The 21,089-nt window shown below is 51.3% G+C and overlaps 1 protein-coding gene across 1 annotated transcript in view; it reads left to right on the forward strand.

Annotated features, from left to right (window-relative positions):
* DAAM1 (dishevelled associated activator of morphogenesis 1) overlaps positions 1–20,803 on the forward strand; it is a 72,927-nt gene extending 52,124 nt beyond the window's left edge. The window contains exons 16-25 of the mRNA XM_010002332.1: positions 3,767–3,796; positions 5,186–5,289; positions 10,842–10,926; positions 11,715–11,821; positions 13,586–13,674; positions 13,889–14,057; positions 14,807–14,914; positions 17,039–17,099; positions 17,742–17,873; positions 20,504–20,803. Of these exons, the coding sequence (XP_010000634.1) occupies positions 3,767–3,796; positions 5,186–5,289; positions 10,842–10,926; positions 11,715–11,821; positions 13,586–13,674; positions 13,889–14,057; positions 14,807–14,914; positions 17,039–17,099; positions 17,742–17,873; positions 20,504–20,803 (1,185 nt within the window). The remainder of the gene's footprint in view (positions 1–3,766; positions 3,797–5,185; positions 5,290–10,841; positions 10,927–11,714; positions 11,822–13,585; positions 13,675–13,888; positions 14,058–14,806; positions 14,915–17,038; positions 17,100–17,741; positions 17,874–20,503) is intronic.
* The last annotated feature ends 286 nt before the right edge of the window (positions 20,804–21,089 follow it).

The following is a 21,089-nucleotide window of genomic DNA, read 5'->3' on the forward strand; positions in this document are numbered from 1 at the left end:
CTTTCCCTCACTGTTTTTTGGAGCTTGACTCATGCCTACTGGAGGGCATGTCTGCAGACAAGATGGAAATGGAAGGGAAGTAAGAATAGAAACCTGGTGGGAGGGTTTGCCCTCTGGCTTCCCTGCCCAAGTCCATGAATCACCTGGTGTGCTGCGGATTATTGCCAGGCAGGAATTTAAACATAATGTGACTTGGCTGAGGTCCTGCTGGGTGAAGTGGCTGGTTAGGTTCAGAAGAAGGGGGAGATGCTGCAAGGAGTGCTGTAACACAGGTTTTTACCCCAGGTGGGATGAGGACCAAAAGGGAGCTGAACATGGGAGCCAGGGAACAGGATGAGACTGGCAGAAGCTGCTGTGAGAGCATCTGGAAGGGAGATTATTTAATAAAGAGGAGGTGGAAGTTCATCTGTGAGGTGCTGCTGGGGCTGGAGCGACCCTTGGAAGTGATACAGGAGTTTGTTGTGGTTCAGCCAGGCTTCATGGTATCACCAGCCTGTGTGAATCAAGTGGTGGGACACATCCTCCTGGACCTGGGGGTGTGGGATTGCCCCCAGGGTGCCCCCACTTGCAGCTCCAGCGTGGGGAGGGGGTGCCAGGCTGTGCCCCCGCATTGCCAGCTGCACGGCTTGGCAGGCACCAGCACAAGGGGGCAGAGACACTGCTTGAGAAACACAGGGACACCATGGGGTCATTCCCACATGGCAAAGGGCTGGGTGAGCTCCACGCAGAGCCTGTCCCTGTGTGGAAGGGCAATGAACTAATGCCTTAATAATCTGCAGTGGTTTTGAGCTCCAGTGAAGGTCAGTTTCTGTTTTGAGCAAGCAGGGGAGGAGCAGGGGTTTCTCCTCCCTGTCCCCTGTCTTGAGCCCTTGGCCAAATAATCCCTTCTTTGATGATGGCACCTCTTAGTTGTCCTCAGACACGATGTAGGACACTTGGAGATGCCTGCCTGCCCATGCTCCAAGCAAACAGGGGCTCTGAAATGCCATGGCTGGGTGGCATCTCCTTGTGGCCAGCAGGGCTTGGGAGCAGTGTGCAGAGCTGCATGTGGTGCAGAGACCTCTCAGCCCCCCTGTGAGTAGCTGTTGTGGAGCTGCTGTTGATGGGACCTGGTTATTTTTATTGCCACAGTGCCTGGGAATCCCAAAGCAGTGCACAGACCCGAGACTTAATGGTGTACTTAATTTTAAGCATCTCTTTAAATGCTTTTCCCACATCACAAGCTGGGATGTAAATGCAGGTTCTAAAGTGAGCTTGGCAGCTCTCAGGAAAGGCCCTTTCTGTGCAGGAAGGACAGGAGCCTTCTGGACTTCCTGGGTCTTAACCTGGAAACATCCCTGCCCCATGCTGGGTTTAAAACAGGTGCTTGCCCTGAGCTTGCCCATAGACCTCAGCCCTGCAGCTCTATGTAATACCAGCATTTACCAATCTTGCTAGATCCTGCAGAAAAAACAACAGGAGCTCTGTGTTTCAGGCTGTGGCATGAGGACCTGGCAAGGCTAGAGGTAGTTGCTTAAGGACAGGCATGTGGGATTGGAGGACAGCAAGTGTAGGGCCAGTAGGGCTTATGTGTGCTACCCAGGGGTCTGTGCCTCAGCCAGAGATCTTTTGAGAGCCTGCAAGGGGGAAAGACTGGGGATGATGCTGATAAGTGGCAGTGACATGACCAGGGCAGACTTGGCAGGTCCTGGAGCAGTTAGGGACTTAGAAGAGCCAGGGCTAAGTGGAAAAAATACGTGTTGTTGAACCAGGGGCTTAGCAGTGAGCTGGGAAAGAATTCCTCTCCCAAAAAAGGATGAAAGAAGAAAAGCCTCCCGCTCATTCAGGCAAGTGTGAGTCACCTGTCCAGGGTTCAAGGGGAACAGGGATAGGGAACGTTTATGGAGACAGTGACAGCAGATTTAAAGCTGCTTCTTCTTACACCATCATCCTGCAGCAGAGATTAGTCGTGGTTCATGCAAGGGAAAGGGGCAGGGATGAGGCTGGTTTGAGGCAGAGAGGGAGAGTTTTTGTAATGAGTCTTTACCTTAGTGCTTGGGGAGCCCTTCCTCTCCTGGGGCAGGGGACTTGCAGGAGGACCACTGCATCCTTCCCCTCTCCAGCAGTGTGGGGCAAGTCTGAGCATCCAGATAGAAGGAGGGCTTCCTAATTAAGGACCGGCTAAATGAACAAGATGCCTATTGCTGCTTGTGGGTGTGCTGTGTGCCCGTCCTACACAGGAACCTGTTGGGAAGAGGCTGCTTTGTGAAGCACTGATCCTTCACAACCTTCACTGATCCACAGAGTTAATCCTGCCTTTGCAACAGCCTCACGCCCAGCTAAATTGTGCAGTTTTGCATCTAACCTCCCTGACGTACAGCAGTGGCAGATTGTGTGTCTTTATTCAGAGTCTGCAGGTCCCCCTTTTCTTGAAAAGCCCCTGGTGTGGTGGCATTGCCAGAGCTCTGCTCCTGGGGATGGTTGTGGCAGGTCTTCAACACAGGTTTCTATGCAGAGGGGTGCAGTGCAGCCTTGGGGAGCTGCTCAGTGCCTCCCCAGGGTGCCCGTACCACATCCCTCTGCCAAAGAGACGTGGTCGTTCCTTTTCTTGGCTGATGTTTCTCTGCCTCCTGGCACATCTTGTTCTGCTCCTTGGCTGCAGCATTTCTGTGGGCTCAAGGAAAGCCTGATGTGTTGGTTTATACCTGCTTGGGCTTGTGATCAGCATAGCTCAGCCCCCACAGGTGCTGATCCCCCAGTCCTGGGTGTTTGGTGGCATCTAACAGAGAGCCCTTTTCCATCTTCCTGCCTAGACCCACATGTGGATCCTGGGCTGATCCAGCCTCAGCAGCTGGTCAGGGAAAAACCTGCTTAAAAAGGTTTCCTTTAAAAAGGCAGCAGTGATGGGATGTGTTTGGAGATAACAAGCTAGAATGAAGCACGTGGGCTGTTGATCCTTGTAAACCAACTGCATTTGGACCCATCTGTCATCTCTGTTCACTCCTCCTTGTACTAAAAAAAATGAAACCATTTGTGGACTTTTGGCACCTCCCTCCCCATCACGGAGCTGCTGGATGGTCTCTTGAGCCAAGCACAAAAAGCCCAAACATGATGCAGCCCAGGGAACCAGGAGGGAAAACCCTTCTGTGTGCATGTGTGTGGTGCGAGCTTTGCCACATGTGCTTCCGTCTGATGGGGGGAACCTGGCAGGACAGGAAGGTCTTCAGGGGAGCGCAGTGCCAGCAGGGTGGCAGGGTGGCATTTGACCAGGCTGCTGCAGAGGACGGGTTGTCCCTTGTGAGAGGAGAAACCAAGGGGAAATGTGTTTCCGTGGTGAAGTTCTGCTGTGGCCAGATTTGCTCCGGGATGAACCTCTCGCTATTTCCACTTGCAAGCCCTGTTTTTCCTGGCAGTCACGTTGGCGTTTCAGTCCCTTGGATTCACAAAAACTAGCAATTTTCTTCCCCAGCCTGGCAAGCTGAGCAGTGCTGTGCCTCTGGGCCTGTGCTCGCTGCCTCTCACGCCAGCGTCCTCCCACCTCCTCCCATGTCCCTGCACCTTGGCCTGATCCATTCATGGAGCCACCTCTCCCTCTCTCAGTCCTTTAATCCCCACCACATTTTCATGTGCATCCCCTCTCTTTTGGGGCTGGCAGACCCCGAGTGCTGATGACCCCCCTGTGTTTCACCCTCCCCCTGACCGTGCTTCGGTTCCTTTTGGTTTCGCTGCGATCACTGAACTGCATGTGTTTTTACTGCCTTTTTCCATGCTTCTGCTATGGCCGTAGGACTTCTTTGTGAACGGTAACTCCAGACAGGTAAGCAAGCACCTGCAGGAGCCCAGCCAGCAGCAAGGGCAGGGCGACAGTGGGGTTGGGGAGATGGGGGACACGTGCAGCGCTGCCGGGGGTTAACAGCAAAATGGGGGTATCTCAGAGAGGTGCAAAGGTCACCAGGAGGTGCAACTGGAAAGTTGGTGCCAGGGAGGCTGGTAAGTGCAAGCTGCCCTCTCTGCCGTCTGGCCAGGTGTTGAAGCCAGCATCTGAACCCAAGGGTTGAATGTGTAGATGCAGCTTAACACAGAGGTGCTCCTCCCCTTGAGCATTTTCACTTTTCAAAAGCTGGAAATGAAAAACTCAAACCTGTGGGTTGAAGCTCTCAAGACACATGAGAGGGGCAACTGATGGCAGGTGACTTGGGGCTCAACCTGCCTTCATCTGCCACTGCCTTCGCTCTATGCCACTTGTCCCAGGAGCTTCCTGCTTTTCATAGCTGTTGTTTGTTGTTTGTTTTTTTTCATTCAAGCAAGGAAGTAAAAAAATGGGAGTTTCTCTGCACCTTCTCAACCCGTGCAGTGGCTGTGTGCCAGGTCTCCTGAGCTGGCAGACGTTTAGTAGCAGCTCTGTAGGGCGTGGGACCTTGCAGCTCCAGGTTGTGTTCCTTCCAGGAGGATTGAGTAGCAGGCTTTTAATTGATTAACCTTACATGTGATATGGTAAATTAAAACCAGGGGCAACATGAACCCCTTGGGCAGCTCTGCAAAGTTGCTGTTGTAGATATGCCCATTCTCTTGCTGCCACAGTTGGTGTATTGTTACTCATTTGAAGGTAAAAGCATATAAGCTGCTGAAGAGATGTGAGTGCTTACACCACACTGATTGCTGCTTCCAAATCCATTATTTGGGGAGAATTTCCCTGAAAGAGCAGCAAAATGCTGCAGGTTGTGTGTGCAAGTCTGGTGGCTTGTGTTGGTTGGCTTGCTCGGGAGGACTGATGCGTGAAGGGCGACTGCAGATGCTTGGAGTGGGGGTGAAGAACAAGAGTGATGCTGAGTGTGTGCAGCAGCCCGTAAGGAAATATTTCATGCGAGGAATTAATGAAGTATCACAAATATGTATGCTAAGAAAGCCCAGCTTTATTTGTTCAGCAGCGCCTGTGTGTTTACAGATTCTTAAATCTTCCCTGTCTGAGAAAATATTTACATTTCAAACCAGTGGCTTCAAAGCCAGCTCTGGTTTATGAAACGACTTAGTGTGTTTCAGCTACAGGGAATGGGTTTTACCCATAACCCGTGGTGACACTCCTGATTAATGAGGGTCCACTGTGTATCACGCTGCTATGTGCTGAGAGTACTAAATGTCTTTGCTTCTCCATGGCTTTTCTTTAGGCTTATTGTTGGGTTTTTTCCCCTCCTTGTGTTTTTTGTAGAAGGAAGATGCTATCGATGACACCTTGAGTTCCCGGCATAAAGTCAAGGAGCTTTCGGTCATAGATGGCCGGAGAGCTCAGAACTGCAATATCCTCCTCTCCAGGTATGGTTGATGGCTTCTCAGCCTCTGGGAAATGGGGGGTGCTTGATATGCTTGATACACTGCCCTGGGGGGTGATCCTCATCCCTGAAGGGAGGATTTAATGACATGAGCCAGCACAGGAACAGAGCCAGTGACACCTGAACCCTGCTATAGCCTTACACCATTCCGAGCAGGGTGACATGGGGGGAGATGCCATTAACTGGCTACATGGCAATTTAGTGTCCCTAAAAAGCCCCAGAGGAGCTGAGGAACCTGGTGACCCTTTAGAGAGGATGGGAAGAGGGGTAGATTTCACCTCTTGTCTTCCTCAGCCTGGGCTTTGTTTGCTCTTTAGTGAGAGGTGAAAGGGGTCTCTGTTAGGCTGGGGAAAGTGCTGGGCTCAATGATTTTAAAGGTCTTTTCCAACCAGAACAATTCTGTGGGTATTGGCAGGGTGTGGGGAGCTGCAGCATAATCTGGCCAGGGTCTGGCTGCCCATGCTGGTGTCCTGTGCCACACCTGGATTTTGGGAAGGGGATGTCCCCCTCTTCCAGCTTCCCAGCCCTGCTGGGTTGACAGCCTCCCACGTGCCCCTCACCAGGTGGGCTCAGCACTGCTACCAGCAATTTAATCCCATCCCCAGCCTGTGCCAAGAGGATAAAAAGGACCTTTTTTGGCAAGATAAACTACACCAGTAAGACAGACTCCTGAGAAGGGAGAAGCCAGGCTGCAGTGGTCTGAGAGGAGGGTCAACCATCAGCCTAGCTACTTGAAAAAAAACCCCAGCAAACAGCAGCAGAAAATGCCACTTGTTTCTGACTCACCCAGGAAATAAAAAAAAAAAATCCCAAGAGCAGTAAAATATAGCTCCATTCAGAAATATTCCCTCTTCTGCCTGGAAGTGCAGAAGCTTTTGTGCCACCCAGGACCAACCAGGATGGAGCAGCATCACTGGCAGGGTGGGGCTGTAGCCATGGTGCCCAAATTCTGTTTTCCTTGACCATTGCTCTGCAGAACTGGTGTCTTCTGGGCAAGCCTGGCTAGGTTTGTGTCCCTAGGAAGCATGAAGAGGCTGGTGCCTGCCAAAAAAAACCACCAAAACAACCCTTCTGGGTGGACAACTCACCATCCCTAGTGCTTCTTCATGCTCTCCTGGAGCTGGTGTGCAGCCCCCTGGGCAGCAGGAGCGATGAGTGCAGCGAGCCAAGTGCTACAGCCTTCAGTGCTGAAATTGCTGTGTTTATGGCTGTTTCTACCCTGGGTTGCTTCTGGGGATTTTCATACTTCCTAGCAGTCCCAATAAAAAGGATGATGATGAAAGCAGAGTTTTAAAACAGCAGGTGAATGAGAACATCTGTGGCAGCCAGTGATGAGCGAGTAAAGAGATGGGATTCGGGGCACAGGCTGGGCTGCTCCCCAGCCTGCTGAGGCTGAACATGTTCAGAGTGGGTTTCAGTGTAATTAAAGTGTATAATTGGGTCTGAAGTACACAGATAGCCCCTTTGGGGGCAAGGGGAGCTACCCAAACATTTCCCTTCAGAGGCATCTCGCATGTCTTACTGGGTAAAGGTCTAAATTTCATCTCACCAGCAAACCTTTCTCTTGCAAGAAAGCAATGGCTGGAAATGAGTTGCCAGTAATTAATCCCACGAAAAGGGCAACGCAGAGGCTGCTGCCTGCCTGCCCTCCCATTGGGGTCATTCCTGAGGGAGAACTGGGATCAGAACTGCCTTGCAGGGTGGTCCCTAGGCCTCTCCTACAGCTTTTTCCCAGGCACATCCCCCAGCATCGGGGGCCCCTGCAGGGACAAGTGGCTCTGGGGGGAGGTGTTTTGGGGTTTGTCTCGTGATGCTCCCAGGGCTGTGTGGGCAGAGGGCATTTCTCTAGCATGAAGGCATTTCTCTAGCACCACAGCAGTAGCCAAATCTGCCCCTTCCCCCATTTCTGCAAAGGACCACAAACAGGTTTCTCTCCCCAGGTTTCTCTCGCCCTTTGGGTGATTTACTCTTGATGCCAAGTGGCTAAAAGGAAGGGCAGTGTTGGGATGAAGCCCAAGCATCCCTCTGGCTCCCAAGGACGTCTGCTGGCTCAAGTCCAGCCAGACTCCATGAGACCTTGGGCAAACCCTGTCATCGCTGCCCATCCCAGCTGCCTATCCCTAAGCTGGGCAGACCAGCAGGTCCCTGGTCCTTGGGTTGCCAAGGGCTCAGCTTAACCTGGGCTGCTGCTGCTCTCCTGCCCCCCTTGTGCAGCCACCACAGGGACAAGCAGACTTTCACATGCAAAAGGACCTGCAAGCCTGGCCCCTTATTTAGCCCAGACATTTGTAAGCTCACCAGGCATTGTCTGGCTTGCAGAGTGGAAAGATTACAGCCAGTGAGATACTTTATCTCTCTCTGTAGATTTATTTTTTTGCCTGCTTCCCTTGCTCTGGGAGAAATTACTGCGCAGTGAGATCACTGGATTTTCCTCCGGCTTGTAATGCAGCACAAGAATATTTTTAACACTTTTTTTCTCTCCCTTTTATTTTTTAATTTTTTTCTTCTTGTTTTTTAAAGAACGCTTTGCCAGTGCAAGTGCATTATCAGCTCTTCCTTGGGGAGCCACCATGACCTTGCTTCTACGTGTGCGTGTATTTTTGGTGCTGCTTCCTGCAAGAGGCACATCAAGCCCTCGCTCTGTCACTTTCCACCCACCCTGCTGGTGAATTCCTCGTTTGATTCCCCTCCCAGGCGAGGCAGCGCGGAGCCCTTTTTATCATCTCCCGTGACTGTGGCTTTTTGAGAATTCCTTTTTCCCCTTCACACTGAGGGACACCTTCCACGGGACCCTGCAGAAAGCCACCCTGCAGGACAGCCCCGTGCTCGCCAGGCTGGCGAGCTGTCACCTCGCATCGGCGGGACCCGGGCTTTAAATCCCTGTGACAGCCAGTCCCGTGACCCCGTTCCTCTCAGACGGCTCGCGTTCGACAGCTGCTGCCAACAATGATAATTATTGTGGTTATAGATAAGCTTCTAGCTTTCACTGGCCCCTTTCCCATCAAGTTGTCTGAGAAGCTGTTTTCTTCTGGCGCCCCAGGCTTGCTCTCTGCCGGTGCCGGGGTGGGCTCTTGTTCCTGGCGCTGGGTTTTGATGATGCCTGAGAAAAGGGGGTTTTTCAGCCTCTTCTTTAAAAAAAAAATAATGTATCTTCCATTCTAGACTTTGCTTTTAATGAGCAAGGGCTTACAGGAGTCACCCTCATCTTTTGCCACCCTCCTGGAGGTGGTCAGTGGGGAAAGTGTGCGCTGGGATTGTTGGCTTTGGCTTTGGAAGAGCAGTGAGTAGCTGCCTACCCACCCCCTGCTCCCAGGAGCATTTCTGCTTCCCAGGGATCCCTCAAATGTCCAAACCCAGCCAGTGTCTGTGTTTCTTTAGGGTGGGGACCAGTGTGACATTCGTTGGTGGTCTCATCTCTTAGGTGATTGCTTGGGTGTAGAAGGAGTCCTTCTGAAGCTTCATATCCCACCTTGGGTCGTGTCCATCCTGGCCACCACCCTTGTATGGGGCATATAGGGTGTCCTTGGCTTGTGGCTGCTTGTCACTGCAGCCATCAGAGGGGACATTTTCCATGGATCCTGGGTTTGCTTCTTGTGCAGCTACCCTAGCAATAGTGCTGGGTGCTGCTCAGCTCAATCTTTGAGCTTCCTCCCCTGACTGAGGTGAGATTTTAACTCGCTCCTCATTTAACAAGCCCTCTCTTGGGGGTCACCCCCCAACAGGATGTGAGAGAGGAGTGGGGATGGGATGGGAAATAGGAGCTCATAAGGAACAAATTGCCAGGTCTGTAAGATCCACCATCCTCACTATGGCTAATCCTCTGCTTCAGGTCTTGAGCAAAAGATTTCAAGCTAAACTAAGCCCTTGCTTCCCTGGTCTTAAGAGACCAGCACCTTTCCTCCTTTAGCTTCATCTTCAAAAAACTAGCTCCAGGGTTTCCTCTCTCCTGAAGAGATGCCAGGATAAAAAATAACCTCCTCATTTAATTAGTTAAAGTGATCAAGTCAGTTCCCAGCCTTCCTTTTGATTTGCTGATCGGGTTGACTTCCAAGGTCTCACATCCCACAGTAGGGTGTGTTTCTGGTTTCAGCTCATTCCTTTGAGCCACGTCCAGTGTATCAGCCTCCCTTGGCAGCACTGATCACTGAGATTGGGACAGTGGGTATTCTCAAAGCCCACAAATGGGTCTTTTCAGCTGTGCAACTTTTCCCTGCTTGCAATAACAGGGGATTATTTATTTTAAAAAAAATAAACTAGTATCGACTGCAATAGCTTTAACCATTACTGCAAGTTGGGCAAGGGATAGGATGTTGGTAAATGGAGTTGCAGGAGTTTCTGGGCTTTCCCTCTTTCACATTTAGATTATATCAACCACAGTGCAAAAACATGAAGAAAAATATGTGTGGTTTTGCAATCAGAGTCCTTGCAGGGGAGTGGTCACAGGGAGTGCTGCAGATGAATTAAACTGTAATTAATGGCTGCTCTAGCCCAGGAGGAGCTGAGGGTGCCTCTCTGTCTTATCTGTTGCCTCAGCTTGGTGCAGGCTGCTGTCAAATAACCTACTGTCAGGGAAGACCAGTTTGTTGTTGCTTTCTGGGATACAATAGTCTGGGGTTTTAGAAATCTCCAATTTGAGGCTACGTCTTCAATTCCCGTTATGTGAAGTAGAGGAAGAACAAAAAAAGGGGGGGTGGGGGCTATTTTCTATCCTCTTACACTTCAAAGCATCTCCACTCCAAAAAAATAGCTCAAGCTGAGCATCTGCTTCCCCAAATTTTGGAATTTTTTTCCTCTCTTTTTTCCAACTGGGAGACTACAATCAAAGGTGGATGGGAGGAATGGGAGAGGCAATGTTCAAATCCAAGAAAAGCAGCAGGCTTTGGCCAAATATTCCTTAGGGGTTGTGGCAGTGGGCTCAGGAGTAATGCTGGGCTGTGACCCTGATCCTGGACTGGGCTTTGCTGCCAGCAGGGAGTGTCACCCCCTCTGGCCCCATGGTCTTCAGGGATCTTGGCACTGCTGAAGCAGCATTGCTGCAGCCAAGAGTTTCATATAATGGGGGCTTTGATTATATATGGGGCTTTGATATTATATATATCATCATATTTGGGACTTGGAGCAACCTGGTCTAGTGGGAGGTGTCCCTGCCCATGGTGGAGTGTTGGAACTAGATGATCTTTAAGGTCTCTTCTAACCCAAACCATTCTGTGGTTCTAGACAAGTTATTTGTTTTAATACATGTATAATACACTGCTTGTGATACTTGCATAAAATACTATAAAATAAGGGACAGCAGCTGCAGAGTGGGGAGAGGGAATGGGCCAACAGGGTTTGACCCCCTGTTCACAGCAGGGCTGCTCTGTGCTGTGCCTTGGCAGAGCACGTTCCCACCACGTTTCTCCCACATCCTTTTTCATAACACCCTGTACAGTGTAATTTGTGATGCTGTTCCTGTCGCCCGGGTGTGTAAGGAAATGCTGCTGGGCCTTGCCTGGTTGCTGGGCTGGGAATAACTCCTTCCCCTCCACCTCCCAGGCTGAAACTCTCAAACGAGGAGATCAAACGAGCGATTTTGACGATGGATGAGCAGGAGGACCTCCCAAAAGACATGCTGGAACAGGTGGGCAACATGTCTTGTGCTCCTCCACAGCTGCCTCATGCTGAGACCACGCTGTGCAAGGTGCTTGTGACCAAACAGTGAATTTGAGAACTGAGGCCCCAAGTCATTTACCAAGCACATGTTGAAAAACCACCCAAGTGGGCTGGAGCAGCAGGAAAGCAGCTCAGTTGTAGGATCAGAGCTGGGAGCAGCATGGTCTCCATGCCCCATGCCTGTACCCAGGCCTACCCTGGGACCCCAAGGCTGAGCCCATTGCCTGTTTTGTGGCTGCAGCTTGAAGTTCATGCTCAGTTAAGTTGTATTTTTGAAACCTTGTTCAGCATTGGTGCAGTCCTTAAAAAGGGATTCCCATTTTTCACCACTTCTGAATCCCTCTGGAGGCATTTTAGCCACCTGTCCTTAAAGCCAAGCTGGTAACTGCACTTCCAGCAAGAAACTTGGGAGGATTAGTGGCACAGAACTTCCATCTGCAAATAGGTAGAGTTGCAGCAAATTGGAGTCCCTCAGATCTCCTCTGGCAGAGCTGATGCTGAAAACTCCTTGGAGCAGACATAACACATCTGTTGTAAAACCTGAGTGATGGCAGGCCAGAAGCAAGGGCCACTAATGTGATGGGATAATAGGAAGGAGGTCACAGGGACTGCCATAACACTTATTTCATAGGTGCCTGGGGGTCACTGTCTGTACATGCTGAAAAGGTAGTAGATTCAAGCAAATAAATCACCATTTTGCTCCTTAAAGACTGTGCACGGACCTCATGTTCCACCAGTGTGCTTTCCCTTGTTTAGCTCCTGAAGTTTGTTCCTGAAAAGGGTGACATTGACCTGCTGGAAGAGCACAAGCACGAGCTGGACCGCATGGCCAAGGCTGACAGGTTCCTCTTCGAAATGAGCAGGTTGGTGGCCCAGGGGACACATGTTTTAGCTCAGGCTGCATGGCCTGTTGCAAAGTGGCTGGTTCATGGAGCCTGGTTGGGAAATAAGCCCTGCTTACTGTTTTTCACATCAATAAATGAGTGGGCTGAATGGATGGGAGGGCAAGCAAGGTGCTGCCACTCATGAGGCTCCCTGGTCATCCTGTGCTCCTAAAATCAGGGTTGTGCATCCCAGACAAGCAGCATCTGCATGGAGCAGGGGGGAGGGATGGGGAAATGGATACTCTGGAGGGAGGTGCTGGCTTCCCAGGTCACGTCCCAGCTCATTTCCCCTTTAATCTGGGGGAGAAAAGCTCAGTCTGGCACAGTTCTGTGAAAGGCTGAATCATCTGCAGGGTGGCCCAGGTGGGGAGTGCTGTTTGGATGATGACAGGATGCTCCTTTCCCCTTCACACACACATATGCTAATGAATACTCAAGACTGATGTATGTAAATTTTGCCCTGCTGTGCAGATGAGTCCCACTCCTCATCTCCAGGAATGACTAGTCCCTGGGGCTCCTGAGAATACATGAGACAGAAAGCCATTTCTTCCTGCTCCTGGTAGCAATCATTTAAGGCTTAGAAGTCTTTGGGGATGAATAACCTTATCTTTTGCATACACATCCTCTGGAGGTGCTGGTTTAAAATCTCCAAGCTCCTTACTCAAATCCAATTGAGCTCACTGAGTTTCTTAGGCTGAACTTCAAGCAAGTCACTCGCTTGCAAAGTCAGGGAGTTTTCCAATCTGAGATCATACTGGGAGATCAAAAATAGAAACACTTCTGCCCTCCCAGAGAAACGCGCCGACGGGCACCGAGGCGACGCACCGTGTAGTTGCTGAGTGTCAAAGACAGGCAGGATGGAGCTGTGAGGTTCAGACCTGAGCCCTCAGGGCTGGAAGATGTTCAGGATGAGCTTTCCTATTGCAGGTCACCTTTCTTCTTCACGGCCTCTTGCTCGAGCCTTGCTCCTGTGCCTTCATCTTTTGGAAAGCACAACATGCTAATGAAAACGTTTTCCTTGATTTCCAGCACGGCTTTTTAATTTGCCCTGTGGTCTGTAACTGAGTGTGATGTCTTTGTCACCTCTGATTAGTACAGTGACAGTGTAGCCCATGGCCTTGTCTGTGAGCCTGTCTCCCATGGGTCCTTGGTCCAAATGACTCAAATCAGACTGCCATTTGCTTACAAGTGAGATCTTGTTTAGCCTAAATACAACTGACATGACCAGAGCTTTCCCTGACTTGCCCAGGAAAGGGCTGGATTGGGCTGTTTTGGTGGCTTTCCAGCCCAAGCCATCATTTTTGAGGATCTGAAGATCTGGTTTTGTTAGTGCTGGTAGTTGATGTGCCTGTGTCCAGACACAGCTCATCACAAAGCCACTGGCATCCCTGATCTCATCAGCATCTTTGCTAAGGAGTGGTTGTAACTGAACTGTTTGTTCATAGCAAAAGGGTGTAAAAATGCACTTGTTGAACCTGCTGAGTTAAGGATAGGCTTTAGCATGTGCTTAAGAGCCCACCTGGATGCACCCTAGGACAGCTGTAGCTTCAGTTGACATTTTTTCCCATCCCAGCACAGTTTCAGGGAGAAATGTGATCATGATTTTTTAATCAAGCTCAAATGAGCTTTGTAAGCACAGCTGCAAGCAGCAGAGCAACTGAGCTCTGCCTGGAGCAAGCAAAGCTCAACCTGCACCTCTTGGTTTGTTTTTGTTTTTTCTTTTTTTTTTTTTTTGTCCCCCAGGATAAACCACTATCAGCAAAGGTTGCAATCCCTCTACTTCAAGAAGAAGTTTGCAGAGAGAGTTGCAGAAGTCAAACCCAAGGTGGAAGGCAAGTGGCTGGACCTGCTAAGGTCACTACGGGGCTCCAAGCCAGCATGGGGAGTGTTGGTAGGAAGAGCATCCCTCTGTGGAGGCTGCAGGGATGCAGGGGAAGGGAGGGAGCTGGTGGCCACTCCTTGGCCTTGGGGGCACCAGAGGGGTTGCTGTAAAGGCCTGGTGTGCCATCTGGGCAGGGGTAACGTCCCACACCTCTCTGCTTTCAGCCATCCGTGCGGGCTCCAAGGCAGTGCTGCAGAGCAGCAGCCTCCAGCAGCTGCTGGAGGTGGTCCTGGCCTTCGGGAACTACATGAACAAAGGCCAGAGGGGCAACGCCTTCGGGTTTAAGATCTCCAGCCTCAACAAGATCGCGGACACCAAGTCCAGCATTGACAAGTGAGCAGCCCCTGCTCTCATCCTCAGTAGCGTCCGTGGCCCCCCCGGGATGCTGTGGGAACAGAGGGATCCTTAGCGTTGCCTCGGGGCCGTGGGTAGGTGAGAGCGGTCCCCTCCCTCCTGAAGCCCTCGTCTGGCACATCTGATGATGCAACCATCCGTGTTTGGAGCAGGACAGATTTCACGGGAAGCTGAGCTGCAGATCAGCACAGGGATCAATGGGCACTTTCCTTCCTGGGCCGGCTAAATAACAGCCAAGGCTGATTGGGAGGATCATCCTCCAAGTGCTGTTTTCCCTGCTTTGAGAAGCCAGCATGAAGTGGTGCAGTGGCCTGAGGAGGGAATCCCAGGGGTTCCTCTCCATGGGAACCTCCTCTGCAGCCCCCTGAGCTGCTGCACCCATCGCCTGGTTCATTCTTCCCCCACCAAGCTCCATGCACAGGGCAAGAGGAGCTGGGTCAGGTCATAAATCTGCCTGCCCTCTCCATCATTAAAGACAAGGGAGGATGGGATTCTCAAGTCACCTCCCCCAGGTACCTCCTGTGGTCCTGCGGGGACCAGGCTGCTCTGCACTGCAGCTGTGCTTGGGACAGACCCATCCCATGTCCCCAGACAGGCAGCAAGTAGCGTCCTTGCAGAAATCCCAAAATAGTTCACTCCCAGGGCTTGGGATTTAACTGGGGCTTTTTGACTGAGCTCTCAGCTCCCCGTGGTGCCGCCGGGCTGACCTCGCCGCTCCTCCTTCCTAGGAACATCACCCTTCTGCACTATCTCATCACCATTGTTGAGAAGAAATACCCCAAAGCCCTCCGCCTGCACGAGGAGCTGCGAGACATCCCTCAGGCAGCCAAAGTCAAGTAAGCAGGAAAAGCAGGAATGTAGGCTCAGGGAGTGCCAGGAACACCTCTCCCCTTGCTCCAGCCTGCCTTTCCACATCACCCTGCCCTGCTCCCAGATCCTGGACACCAGGCTGGACACCGGGCTGTGGACGTGCTGGCCTGAGAACAGCCCAGGTGGCAGGAGCAAGCATCACCTGGTGGGTTTAAATCTCAGGCCTTGGCAGCAAAAGGCTGCAAGCCTCCCTCCTCCAGGGAGGAGAGCTGCTGGGAGCAGCGTTTCCTGTTGTTATCTCACCGCAGAAGCATTTAATTAATTTCTAATGGTTACGTTAAGTAATCCTGGAGGAAGTGGTTGCGGTGTGGCTGCAGATAAAGGGCAGCTGCAGATCTGTGTGTGGTGGGGAAGCTTTGCCTGCAGCAGGGGCAGGGCCAGGCAGGGGTGTGAGTGGCTCACCTGCCTCCTGGTCCTGCCTGGCCCTTGTTTCACCACCAACGTGAAGCTTCTGGTGTTTGCAATGAGCTTTGAAACCCTGCCCGGTGTCCTGTTGGGAGCAGCCTGCCCACCACCTTTTTGCTGTCTCTTTGCTGTGTCTTTGCCCCCAGAGGCCCCTCCACAAAGCCCTTAGACACACACTGAACTCTGAAGTGCAGGAGGAATCTGCTGTTGCACTGCAAAGTCCTCAAGTAGGTGCTGAAGGCCCTCTGGGATCAATGAGGCTCTGTTCTGGTTTTAAAGTTCAGCAAAAAATTGCTGCTTCAGGGACCTGAGCAGCAATGATCCCAAGTTTCTGCAGCCAGGACACATTCCTGTCAGCCACGGCCTGGAACTGCACCTCTGTGGAGAGGGGATGGCAAATATGCACAGAGTTTATGGCAGCTCAGGCTGCTTTCAAGTTTCAAAGTGCTCTTGCAGGAGCAGCCGCTTCCCCACAGAAGGTCAGTCATGGGCAAAGCAAGAATCCTCCTGTTGGAAACATAAAGTAATTGTCAGCCATAGGGATTAAATAAAGTGACAGGACAGATCTTGGCATGCAGGGAGGGGTGTGTGGTGGCTGCACCCGTAGGCATTGGCTGAGAACATGGTGGAGCAGGGTATGCTCCTCACTGGTGGAGGCTCCAGCTTTCTCATGCTTGTGGAGCTGCAGCTGCTGCACAGACACACGTGTGGGAAAGAAAGAGGGTTTCTTTCTCCCCCTCCCTTAAACTTTATCATTTTGCTCTAAACTGGACACCATATGTAATATTTGGGTTTGGTCCAATCTAGAACGAAACCAACAAGTTTCTAAAGCTGTGGAAAACCCTGAATTCCCCTCAGCCCTGCAGCTGTGAAGGAGAATTGCTGCCTCTGTCAATCCCACCACTAGTAATGAACTGCTGGAGCACAGGGCTCCCAAAACTGCATTTTCCCAGACTAAACCTGCCAGCAATGCTTGCCCCATGACCTGATGTCAGTGTTTCCAGGGACCTCAGCCCTAGGACAGACATCCCTGGAAAGATGTCAAACCTGTGGTCATGGAGCCTTTGTGAGAAAGCTTCTGCTCAGATGTAGTGGTAGAAACTCGTAAGCACTTGAACTTGACTCTCATCAGGGACTTGAGCCTTATGTAAGCACAGCCAGTGCCAGACGTGACGATTTATTTTTGTTTCTCTATATTTGGGTTGTCTCCTTCCATGACAGCCTAGCTGATCCGAGGATGCTTTGTATGGCATTCACCTAATTCACCTAACCATGGTGCCCTAAAAATTGCCCGGGGTGCAATGGGATAACAAACCCACTTTCTGCTGGCACTTGAGAGGGGAAGAGAAATCCATGCCCAGCAAGGCCCTCTCCTGAGCTCTCCCTTTGCTTGGAGAGGTCTGGAGGCTGCTGAGCTCACTAAGTCTGCACAGTCCCCTTGATTAAAAACACAAGAAAAGTGCTTTCCTTTAAAACAAACAACTGCAGCTACTTTGAGATGGGCAGCTGTCCTGCTTTATAGGCTGTCAGGCCAGCTTGCAGCTCGGGACACGCTGTGTTGCAAGCAGGAGGCATTTTGTGCAGCACCAGGGTCTTTTCGGTGGAAAAACACAGTCGAGTTGGTCAGAGAGCTGTAGGATTTACTGGGGGAGGCTGCAAATTTAACATCCTGCCATTTCCAACAGCATGACCGAGCTGGAGAAAGAAATAAACACTCTGAGGAGCGGCCTGCGAGCGGTGGAGACTGTAAGTATCATTTAAATCAGATACAGTCCAGCCTGGCTCCAAGCACCACAGCATCCCCCCTTAGGGAGGCAGGCGAGGGAGCTCCCAGCAAAGCTGCTTTAATCTCACATCCTGGAGATCTGTTTGTCTTTCCTTCCTGCCTTGCACGTGCTCCTGTCCTCTTAGGGCTGTTTTGGCACCGAGGTTACCATGTGTGGTTGGGAGGCACGTGCATGGTTTGTGTCTAATGCACCAAGGGAGGTTGAGTGAGTCCAGCAACGATGGCCATGGGGGACCTGTGATGTGCTGAGGGATCTTCCCGTGGCTGTGAAACCGCAGAGGGCTGGGCAGCACTTCTGCAGCCAGGCTGGAGTGGTGTTGAAATGGTGGAGGTATCCCGAAGGACTCACTGTCTTGCTAAATTATGCTGCTTCCACCCTCTCTCCTGCAGGATTTGGTCTCAAAAGCACAGTGCAGGGATGGTGCTGTAAACCATGGTAACCCGTGGTCTCACCCCAGGTAGGGGGGAGCAGCAGTGTGGTGCAGCCAGTGCTGGTGGCACATGCAGGCACACACCCCATGGGACTAACAGAGGCTGATGGTACCTGTGCCCCTCATCAGCCAGGGCCTGACCAGATTTCCCTTTTTTTTTTTTCCCCAAAGGAGCTGGACTTCCAGAAGTCTCAGGTTCAGCAAACGGGTGACAAGTTTGTGTCTGTCGTCAGCCAGTTCATCACGTTAGCCAGCTTCAGCTTCTCAGATGTTGAAGATCTTCTGATGGAAGCAAAAGAGCTGGTAAGGTCACCAACGTCCTTGAGATCTGGGCAGCATTTCAGTATTTCCTCCAGTCAACAGGGAAGGGGAAGTCCTGGCCTTCTCAGAGCACATGCTATGTGTTAACATCTCAGATGCCTCCCACACGAGACCATCTGAGTGTCTTGCTGAGACCCTAACATGAGAAAGGTGCTGGGCTGCTCTTCATAGTTTGTTTGGAGGGGGTGGGCACATCCCTGTCTGTCCCCAGGGCCTTTTTCCAGCTCCACAAGCCAACATGCCAGGGGAGCACACGTCAGGCCAACAGACTGCTTCTGGGAAGCATGATGTTCTGTAGAAAGCCTGTCTATCCTCTGGAAATGCAGGGCAGGGGATAGCCCTGGGAGAGTTGTGTCCCTCAGGAGAGGATAGGATAGGTCATTTGTGAGGATCTGATTTTCAGTGAAGAGCTTTCACTCAAGCCTACAGGGCTTGCTTTGCTTTCTGTTTTACAATGGAAATACCCCAGTTTTGATGGCTTTAGATTTGGGGCATCTTGGCCAGGGAAGGCTGAAAGCTGCAGAAAGCAGGTTCTGTCTGGTGCTGATGGAAGAGGAGGAAAAGATCTTCAGGTGGGACATGAGGTCACACAGAGGCTGCTATCAGAGACAACCCAGGCTGGCTGAGTGACCCCACAACATCTAGTGCGTAACTTCAGTCTGCCCAGCTCTTGTCTCCAGAGTAGAGGGAGAGGAGCTCAGTGACATGATTGAGGCTGACTTCACACCTGGTATGGGGAGCTACTTGAATGTTCACCTTCCTCACAGTAGTGCCTTGGTGAGTGCTTTGCAGCCACGTGCAATGACCTCCATACCAGGTTGGTTTAAATCACAGCAAGGGGGTGGCCATCGGCTGACATCTGTGGTTCCCAAGCACCTTTTGCTTCCCCTCTTTCAGCAAAGGGACACACAGCTGGTTTCTGTTCCCTGCAAGAACAGTCCTCCACTACCTCCTCCATAGCCTGGCCTTCATCTTGATTGAAGTGGCAGGGAGATGGTCCAGCACAGGCTGTTTTAGAGGTCCCATCCTTGTCGCACTCCATGAGCTACCTCTCCAAAGACAAAAGTTACCAAGTGCCACCACCTTCTTTTCCCTGGTTATACCAATGTCCAGTTGGCAGTGTCCTTCAGCCCATCTACCCATGCTTGGGCATTATGATTGACCATTGCCTTCCTGAGGCCATGGCTAACCCAGGCCACCATTTTAAACTGTTGATGGCAACCTGGCAGATCTTGTCTGCAGTGAGTTAGGACTATGGAGATGGTGACAAATGCTCTGCAAACTGTATTGTCTTTTGCTGACTTGGATGGATCTGGAGAAGAAGATCTGGCCGTGGTCCTCAGAGCCCATTGAAGTCCACTCTGAAGCAGTGCATGGTTGTTCCCATGGTTATGGACAGGATGGGCTGTGTAAAGTGCACCAGCTTTTTTAACACATGTCCAGATTCAAACTGTGTTACTGGTTTCTCTTAGTAAAACAGAGATATAATTGTTTTATAAACTTTATATCCTGTGAGGATAACATTTTCAGCCTTTCCCCCCACCAGAGTGTCCTGTAATGTGGCAGAAAATCCACTATCTTGATGAAAACCAACAAGAACAACCCCAATTATTTTGACTTACATAGTGGCACCTCTCAGATTCCTCCCTGCATCTTGGAGTCCTACATCTCTTAAGTAAACAAAGAAATAAAAATGCCCTAAATGTCTTTTGAAGAGCCTGAGGCACCCCTGCAAATAAAACTTAAATCATACAGGCAGGCTTTAAAAATGTTCCTCTTGCTCTACCCAGAAAAATCAAGGCAGCTAATAAATCTGTTTGTGTTTGGGTTTTGTTTCTCCTTCTCCGCGCCCTTATCTCCAGAACGCGCCACCGCAGTTGTAACAAACTTTCTGTGCCCGAAGAGGCTCCTTCAAACTGGAAGTGAAAACAAAGGCTGTCAGTCCCAAGGACAGCTGGCAGACTCCTTGGGGACCAGGATGCATCAGCAGATCTTGGATGTCCCGTCCTGACCTTTGCTACGGCCTCATTCGACTCCCCTGCGCTGCTGGCGCACGAACAGCACGGAAGGCCGGAAAACTCCCAGTTTCCCTACCCAGGGCTGTGCCTGAGCCCGGGCAGAAATGTCTTTTAGAAGTTCCACCAACACATTTGGTTTCAATAGCAGAGCATGTGGCAATGATAAATAATACCCCAAAAATACTTCAAAGAAAAACTTAAAAGTGCGAGTTTCCCTTCCCCTGCCGTGTTTACTATTAGTTTTATGTCTTTGGTCTTCGGTCCCACAATATTTTGCTTCCTTGTTTTTACTGCTGCTTAGTTAATAAAGTCGAGCTGGGGCAGGGGGAGGCTCAGCAGAGCCAGAGGCAAGAAGGGGTTTATGGGGGATGTTTTGGGAGAGGGGGCTCAGGAGCAATCCAGGTTGGCTCTGACAGGGCAGCAGGTAAAATGTCAGGTGATTTATTTCCTGTTTAAGTCAAGGCTTGATGAAGCAAAGCCCTGCTGGAAATGTTCCTTTCTGCTCCATAAGGACAAAGGCTTCCCACAGGGGTCTTCACTGGGGCGGTGGGTATCTCCCAGACTGATGGATGCCTGTCTTCTCTCTCTTCCCAGTTTTCCAAGGCTGTGAAGCACTTTGGAGAAGACACGGACAAAATGCAGCCTGATGAGTTCTTTGGCATCTTTGACCAGTTCCTTCAAGCCGTGACAGAGGCCAAGCAGGAGAACGAGAACATGAGGAGGAGGAAGGAGGAGGAGGAGCGCCGGGCACGCATGGAGGCTCAGGTGAGCACGCACCAGCAAGCCCAGCAGGAACCCCGGGCCACCAGGGGTGGCCGCTGTGCCGTGCTGTCCCCACGGTGGCACAGGGAACACGGAAGGCTGGGCAAGCCGAGCTTAGAGGCTTTTAGTTAACTGAGGGCTTTGGGTGGGTGAGAAGCTAAAACATGCAGCAGAGCAGGTGTTGCCTGTGAGCTGCTGTGACCCACCAGCAGCAACCAGGGGGCTGTGGACCTCAGCCGTGGGTTGTACGGGACCCTGACCAGCCCTCACGTGCTGAGCCCTGGGGGCGGGGGGGACACACCCGCTCTTGTTCCGCGGGTTTGGGGGTCACCACATGCGTTGGGCACCCCTCAGTCTCTTGGATGAGAGCGAGATGTCTCCTGTGCCCCCTCTCCTCCCTGTCCCGCAGCTGAAGGAG

Source organism: Chaetura pelagica, unplaced genomic scaffold (assembly GCF_000747805.2).
Source record: "Chaetura pelagica isolate M959 unplaced genomic scaffold, ChaPel_1.0 scaffold1007, whole genome shotgun sequence".
NCBI lineage: Eukaryota > Metazoa > Chordata > Aves > Apodiformes > Apodidae > Chaetura > Chaetura pelagica.